Source organism: Hyposmocoma kahamanoa, unplaced genomic scaffold (assembly GCF_003589595.1).
Source record: "Hyposmocoma kahamanoa isolate Upper Pololo Valley unplaced genomic scaffold, ASM358959v1 84, whole genome shotgun sequence".
Taxonomy (NCBI): Eukaryota; Metazoa; Arthropoda; class Insecta; order Lepidoptera; family Cosmopterigidae; genus Hyposmocoma; species Hyposmocoma kahamanoa.
Genome location: NW_020654229.1, coordinates 4,165,306 through 4,174,051, shown reverse-complemented (window position 1 = coordinate 4,174,051; position 8,746 = coordinate 4,165,306). Strand labels below are relative to the sequence as shown.

The window sequence follows — 8,746 nt, the reverse complement described above, 5'->3', positions numbered from 1 at the left end:
GATCGCACGAAGGTTCTATCGAAAGAATGCTCTGTCAAACATATCATAACAAATGTTCGACCCAAACGAAGAGTGAGAAGGTGAATCGTGTCGTGAGTGGGGACTTCACGTGAGAGTGAACGAGACAACAATAATATTGTTAATTGTTAAATAATCTCTAAAATTATAGTGATAAAGTCGAATATTGCGCGCATGACCCATGAAACTCAAAAATGGTTGGGTTATTTAGAAGCTAGCAACCGGGTTATCGAGTCACATGTGCTGTTCGAACCATTTTGATTCGATCGAACACGATCGACACATGTCTACGATGGAGCCATTCTATAGCTTAGTTTTACAGATCTATGATTCTTTCTTTCGATGTTGTCCATTTTAAATCTCGGTTTAATCTAACTTGCTTTTAGCTATACAATTTTATTTTATAATTCACGCTAAATAAAACTTCAAAAGATAGTCGTAAACGTAGAATATAATAATTATGAGCCTTATTTTTCCAAATTTTCAGATTTTTTCCCGAGAAATAACTACTAAAAAATTTGCAAAAATCTAGATTTTATCGGTCCGCCGTTCAAAATTATAAGGGTGTTTTACTGTCCACACTGGAATGAGCTTTTTTCGGCAGCACCATTTTTGATTCTCAAGAATCACAGCTCTGATTACACTTAGAAAAAGCCGTTTAGTCGATTATAATCGCAAAATTTTATAACTAACGACGACGGCAAAACTAAATTTTATGCTAGGCTGGTGATGACCAGTACGACCACCGTATTGGGTTTAATGGGGTGCTTAATGTTGTGCTCTGAATGAAACAAATTTTTAAATAACTTTTTATTACTGACTATAGAAAAAGTTCTAACGTAATATTCTCTTTCAATATAATATTTAAAAAAGCAACAAAAACAATGCACATACTTAATTAAAAAATTAATAGTTAACCTTAAAGGATGGAAATCCATAGTCTAAGCTAAGCAATACACGGAGTCCATGGCGCCTGGTCTTAGAGGGTGGGAAAAAACCTGGTAGACTGAGAAGAAACCGTCAAAAGGCACAGACAAAAGCAATACGGAATTAAAAAAACCGGTTATTTCATTATCGACATATATTTTTTAATTTATTTAATAATTACAAAAACATTAACACGGTTTTACTTTACACTCTTAAACCTGAACAGATTTGTATGAGTGTTGTAATTTAAAAAGTCCAATAAAAAATGGAACATAGTTAAAATTTCAAGTCCGAGATTGTCTCGCCTTGACGCTGCATTGACTCAAATCCGCATCAACCCAAGACTACTTTCTGACTTTCATCTTAAACGTTACTATCATTTGGTAACAACCTCATAGCTTCTCTGTAACCAGTCTCACTGGCCCCGTGTACCGTGCCGAAATGCTTCTCATTAGTGGCTTCACCAGCGAACAGAACTCTTGGTTTCATGGCTGAGTCGAGGAGTGGAGCTTCGAGGTCTGAACGGGCTGTAGGGTGATTTGGGACATCCAGGTTGTCGTATGTGTAACTGCCACGGGTGAATGGGTTTGTGAACCATGTCGACCTGCGAGGAAAACTTCAAGTAATATTTGAACAAGGCATCAAAAATAATATCTACAAAATAAAACCACATGCACTTAACGAAGTCAAATTGAGTAGGTACCATGTGCAATTGGAAAGGAGGCCACCTACTAGACTAAAATTTGCTCCCTAAAATATCATGGAATGAACAATAACCTATAACGATTGAATGTAAAGCACACAATGCTTTATGCATATATGGTTAAGATTTAAATTTTAAATAGATCAGCTCTAAGAAAGGCGTCAGACGGTCTCTTCGCTATCAAACTTGTGTCCATTAAAAGAAAATTGTAAAGGCCGAAACATGAAATCTAAGGGATAGCCCGATCGGGCCAATATGATGGATGAAGTAACTCAAACTAACTGCAACAGTTTATGACGACTGTGTAAAGATGTGTGTTTGGCATTATCACGAAGAATCGAATTGGGATTAAGGCGGTTTCCCTAGGCCTGTAATATCACGAGTCACGATTTACACTACAAACTCATACAATGTGAGCCCGCCTTCTTCTAGTAAACTATACAAACATCAAAAACAAACAATTTCAACATTGAAGCCATACATTTGCATGTCAATAATGACTTATCGATAGATTATGGTACAACACTAAAGTAATCCGCCAAATATTGTATTAATTTTTTGTTTAGATACGCACATACGCACGTTCATTCTGTAGTTAGGGCATCTCTTTTCCTTTATTTTTTTTTACATCCTCTAAACAAAAACCTATTTTTTTAAATTTTATTTCCTTTTTGTTTAGTGGAAAGATATTCTTTGGCTGCACCCCCTTTTCCAACTCTTAAATTTCTATCCTAAGGTTGCCTGGAAGAAATTGCTTGATTTGCTATGTGATATATGTTTATATGATATCAAAGATTTTTTAATAATAAAAAGAAATTGACATTTTGTTTATATTTGACATTTTGTTTATATTTGTGCTGTTCTTACTTCTTTGATATTGTTTAATTTATGATTTTATTGCTGTTGCTATTTATTGGCATTTTTACTTAATTTTATTTGACACTGCTTGTTTGACAAATTATATAATCTTAATTTATGACATTATTTAACTTCAATTTATTTTAATATTTGCGCGCCAGTATCTGGTGCAAGACGTGTTCTTGACATCTTGTATAATAATATCTTTTGTTACCGTGTTTGCTTGCGAATAAATATTTCATTTCATTCCATTACCAAATACCCGACTACGCTGTCTTGTATCGCGATTACCAGTCCTCTTAAATTATTGGTTATTGATTTATTAAACATTGTGAACATTTTCAAAAGGCTATTTAATGTAAGGGAAAAGCACCATACATCGCATAGTTGCCTAATTTCGGATAGTGGACTATCTTCTTTTTTTCTATAGTGCCATCTATTTTTTATTTAATATTTTAATAGCCAACTCTAAAGTGGCACCACTATAAAAAAATCAGCTAACTAGTTTAGAAAAAATGGCAGAACAGTGAGATCACTTAACTTTTTTACAATACAAAATAATATATATTATTCTAATGACATAGTCATTACAACTTACTGGTAATGATAATTTGTATTTACAAATTCTGATTACAAAATGCTGTTTTAGAAAGTCTAACATCTATTAATACAAATAAAGGCATAAATATTTTCAAACCGATAATGTTTACTAAGCTGTAGTAAGTGTGGCTTTATGAAATCTTAATATCGGATACTTACACGAGCCTAATATTGGATATCTGATATTAGAATACTTTTTTAAATGAGAACTTCAAAGCTTTTCATACATGCAATTAATATATTTTTTTATGTGCTATAAAAATATATGTTGAAAACAATTTTTTTTTATGTTTGAGGTTATTATTTTTTTGAAGAATGTTAAAATTCCTTTAGGATGTCTAATAAATATAAGTTAATTTTTTTTATGTTTAAGTTTCTAATTACCCAATCAAAGATTGATTACAAGTCTGATTATTGCTAATAAAAACAAATTAACAAATTATTTATATGTATTATAATTATTGTCGTATCGTATTCACAAAAAATATTTTTGGGACCGTATAACCGGATCGAATATCTGGTTTTAGGCAACCTTTTTTTGAATGTCATTCACTGATTTTTCCCTTTTTTTTTATAAAACATACTGTAGCTTAAAATATTTGATTAGAATATGAAGAATTTGTATTATTTTTAATAGATCTTGAAATAAAAACTGCTTTAAGGTTAAATTTAAAGTTTTTAAGCATTGATTAGTATATTTCTAATTTTTCATCAAAAGTATGCGATATTTGGTGCTTCTCCCCTACTGAATGATCCATTTTTACTTACCGTATCATACCTGTTGGTTCAGGTATCGTGTACTTGTGCCCCATGAATCGCCTCAGCAACTCAACGACTTTGCTCTTTACATCCTCCTCTGGAAGTGTTTCTACCTGTAAAATTTTTTAATTTTCTAAAAATTTTCAAAGCAACCGCTCTAAAAATGCCAACTAAGCCACTTAGTTCGCATAGCGTATGGCATAGTTTGCTAGAAAACGTTGGTTCGAATCCGGCCGGATAGAAGGAATTTTTTCTAAGTTCGATCTTTGTATTAATAATTATAACAAACTAGTGGAGTAATTCCACATAAAAATAATTGAATATCAATTCAATAAAAATTTAAAATTTTATAATGTGTGTATATGATTACCAATTTAGCTGGATCTCCAGTTAACCACAGAGTGATAGTATTATTCGAAGCCGCGGGCACACTAGTGCCAAAGATTTTTGTCATCCAATCGTCTCTTGGTATATTTTTCAAATTTTCTGGCCTCCACAAAAAAAAGAAATCCGAAAGGGTATCGTCCCACCAGCGCTTCTCGAAGGACACAATTATTTTGTCTAAAACACCCACAGTTAGTTTGTCTATAGCTGTAAATTTTTTCTGAGGCAACTCCGGAGAAAATAAGGTTGTGTATCTGAAAAAAAATCCATTTAAATTCGCAAAATAAAAACGCGTATAAAATGCTTACTCGATTAATGTATCAGACATGCTTTATACTACGAAATAGATGATAGTGAATAAGTGAAAATAGATTATATCCAAAATAATTGTATTTAGTTACCTACATCAAAATGTCATAGCCGCACGCTATGTTGTTTCGTCATATTAAGAGATTTAAATCAGTTTATTCGTCAAATGGTCAAATATAATACTACAGTCACAGACGTACTACGTCTAGGATTTGATTACAGTATAAATTGCGCTACATGTCAAAATATGCTAACAGATTGACTTCTTTTATTTTTTTCCATCCTGCATGTTCGCGGTTAATGGGTGAAGTAGTACTTCTGCTACAACTTCATGCAGTCGAGGCATTCACACATAAATTTTCTTATTTTTCAAAAAATTTGGCTATTCCAAGCTCTTTCACTTAATAATGCTTTAAATGCAATTGCAAGAAGATAAAAGTGTGCATAAAGGTACTTTTAACAATGATCATGAGTCATGAGTACAAATGTTATTCATTCGAAAAATTCCAAACGAAAAAACGTTTGTTCTCCAATTTCTGCGCGTTAGCGTGTTTGTTGACATAGGCAATGACTTCTATAAAAATAATAATATACAAACCCAACTTACCGTTCTTTCAACACGCCCAACGACATCGTAACAATAACATTATTGGCCGTGTAAGTGGTTCCGTCTTTTGTCGTCAATACCACATTCTCTTTAGGGTCTTGTGGCCATATGATCTTAGTCACTTCTGTGTTCAGCTTTATTTCTAGATTTGGCAGGCCGGGGCCATTGTTGTATTTATTCTACAAATATTTTTCTTCAATACTATACTGCTCTCTTTGTCATAACTAACGAATATGGGTGGAGTATCTTTCGAAATATTCGCACCTAAAATTTTAAGCGCGAAGCACACAGAGAGCGAAAGCGGTTCGGGCGTGAGTCAGGTCTGATTCCATGTATCTATATTATAGTTTCTCAAAGTGGTCCCTACCACCTCCCAGAGGGCTTTGAAGAGACCTAGGGGGACGGTAACGGCCTCGGGAGCAATTCGGGGCGTTGATGCTGTGCAGGGGGTGCTACCGCATTTGAAAGTCATCTGAATTATCTAAATAAATTACATTACATAATATATACAGTATATATATAATTCCTTGTAATTTTTTGTGTTAAATTAAAGAATATATGTTTTCAATTATTTTTTGTGGTGGTGGGCGTTGAATTTTTTTAATTTGCCCAAGTGGTAAACCAAAAAGTTTGGTTTTGGGTGGGAACTCATGATCTTTATGGACGACAAAACATACCGCACGCGGGCGCGTGCGCCCGCCCCGCGCTAGCATTCGGTCTGTTGTCGTCCATGCTTTGCTTGACGGTAGAAATAGGTAAGGTGGCTGTACTTCTCTGTACCTTACGTTGTTCGGGAGAGTTTTTCTTTTTAAATGTTCAGACATTTTACTGACCATTTTGAAGCTGACCCTACCTCTGACGTAGTTCAGTTAGTCATTACGAATAATTCATTACTTACCAACAAATAATAATAATAATAATAACGCTCACACTCAACATAGCCCCGCACTAGGGAAACCCTGTGACGCGGGTGCCATGGACACACACATAGACAACCACAAATTACACCCAAACTCACGAGAGAAATAAATGTAGGCCATACAAATATTTCTCCCGGCCCGGGAATCGAACCTGGGACCTCTGCGTGGCAGTCCGGCATGGTAACCGTTCGGCCACGGAGGCAGTTATATCAAAAAAAGTCTTGTAACCATATCTATGTCAGCTCATGTACTGGTGTCCACCCAGGTTCTCGTATTTCGTATACGCACTGACGTTCGTTCCAATTGTTAGTAGCTACGTAGCTATTTGTTATCAAATTCATGAACTCGAGGAAACTATCCATAAAGTCTTTGTTTTGGAGAACATCTGGGTGTTTCTTTTCTAAGTATTCATTTAGTCTACAAATAAAAATATAGAAAACGCACTTTAAATAAACTTCCATCTGTGGAAACTTGTAATTTTCCACCTATATTTTATTATAATACAACACGATTAACTGTCGTTTACGACTTTTTTGACGTTACGACGATAGACTGTCGTTGCTGGGAATTTCAGGAAGAATAATTGTAAATATAGAAAGTTCCTTTTTCTACCGTGTAACATTGGTTTGTATGCTATTTTGAAACCGTCAGGCGCATAAATTTTGTTGCTATTTAATTACAATCTTCGTTTCAACAGTCGGGACAATGGGAAGAGCTGGAACGACAGTCGTCTGACGATAAATAAAACGTCACGATAAAAATGTGACGACAGATAATCGGAGCTTGAAACGATTCTGTCGTGCAAACGACATAGTGGCTGCCGTGAACCGATAAATTGTCGTCACGATGTAATAGAACTGCTAGATACGACTGTCGTTCAGCGATTAAATAAACGTCCACGACACAGTTACGACAGTCGTCCAAGGATAAACAAAACGTTACGACATAATGGGAACGCGCCCGTAGCTGTTAGTTTTCATAAAAATGTAAAATAAAAATAAATGGCCTAGAGTGTGAGTAAAAGTTATCACTTGACACTTTAAGGGCCCTTCAAATTAGACGCTTATAAAAGCGGCGCCACGGTATATACTAATTTTCATACAATATTTAGATGCGTAGTCTAATTTGAAGACGCCCTAAGATTATCTAAAGAAATGAAATTATTTACATACTTTCTAGTAACCAAATGCCCCAATGCCTCCGGCTCGTCAGGCTGAATATCCATCACTTCTATACAGTACAATATGAACTCTTTCACTAACTCATCTGCAGTGGTACCATCGGAGTGGTACATCTCAAATACGTGTTCTTGTGCTATTAATGTTACGTTGTTAGCTATTGCTAGATCGTAAACTCTGCTATGTTGCGTGCCGTGGATCCTGGAAGGAACAGAGGTTAACGGATGCTTCAAACGTGTATTCAGCACAAATTAACATACTATACGCACGTAAAATATCACCCTAGTCCCGTATGTACGTCATCCAGTACATAACCAGAAATAGAGACGAAATAATCATTCAATTCATCTCTGGCAACTCATCAGGCAAATGGGCCATAAATCACTTTTAAAATCAACTCTCGTTTGCGCTGAAATCACAAATCAGAAAGCTGAAATAGTACAGCGCCAACAACTGACCTGTGTGTACGTCTCCGTATATACCAAAAATAGTCTGTATTTATTATAATAAAGATAATATCTCTAACAATGGAGGGTTGTTCTATTCGGTGGTGTGGGAAAATCGGCAAAACATCTAATTACAAAACAAACGCAATCACATTTTATCGGTAATTAAATATTAAATACGTAATTTTTAAATTTACGTCAGTTATGGCAATGCTCAAGTTAAACTGAACTTCGTTTTGAAGTGAAACAATTGACGACATCAATAGTTTCGAATTCGGGCTAGCCAATCGGAGCGCAGTTGTCATCGTGATGATTTGGCAGGATAGTTTTCAAACAAATTAAATGACATTTCGTCTCTGTTTCTGGTTATAAACTATATACATATAGTACCTATACAGTGATTTGTAATCTCACCATATTTAACAACTTAATAATACAAATAATACTAAAAATCATCTAAAAATATTTAAAAAAATATTCTATTCAATTTTCTGGCTATTATATATTGTATCTAGTAAAGTTTTGCAAAATTGTCTCTAAATCGTATGCACCGCGCTAAAGGTTAGTGACTCCGTCACCAGGTTCACCGAGCTCACATCGAACTATAAAGTAATCTTTCTCGATCGCCTATTTACCTTTTTTTTTAAATTATGATTATGTACTAGTATTGCTATAATTTACTAATTAGATTTTTGAGATTTGCATTGATTAGAAAAGTAGAGTGAAAAAAGTGTTTTTGTAACTTAGATTTGGTACTTACCAACTTTAGGTTACATGAAAGTATTGCTAGAATTACCTAGCTCCACAGCTGGGATTCGCACGTGAGTTTCATTTCAACATTAGACTCTTTGATTAGACAACTTTGAAAGCAAAAACTTCGACACTCGTATCCTCCGCGTAAACTAAACGTTTCACATCATGCCATAAGAATAGACACGCACTTGTACTTGATGACTTACCATTGTTACGGTTACGGTTACCAACGTTACACCATGCAGGTTCTGGTGAACCTGGTAGCGGTTCTTTTTTGCACTACT

General features: G+C 34.7%; 1 protein-coding gene across 2 annotated transcripts in view; it reads right to left on the bottom strand.

The window, feature by feature from the left end:
* Positions 1–949: 949 nt before the first annotated feature.
* LOC113234565 (spermine oxidase-like) overlaps positions 950–8,746 on the bottom strand; it is a 41,247-nt gene continuing 33,450 nt past the window's right edge. The window contains exons 7-8 of one of the 2 annotated variants that reach the window (XM_026469911.1): positions 3,875–3,978; positions 950–1,549 (exon numbers count right to left, since the gene is read on the bottom strand). In XM_026469911.1, the coding sequence (XP_026325696.1) occupies positions 1,309–1,549; positions 3,875–3,978 (345 nt within the window). In that variant the 3' untranslated portion in view covers positions 950–1,308. The remainder of the gene's footprint in view (positions 1,550–3,874; positions 3,979–8,746) is intronic. The other variant, XR_003310801.1, reaches the window with a different exon arrangement.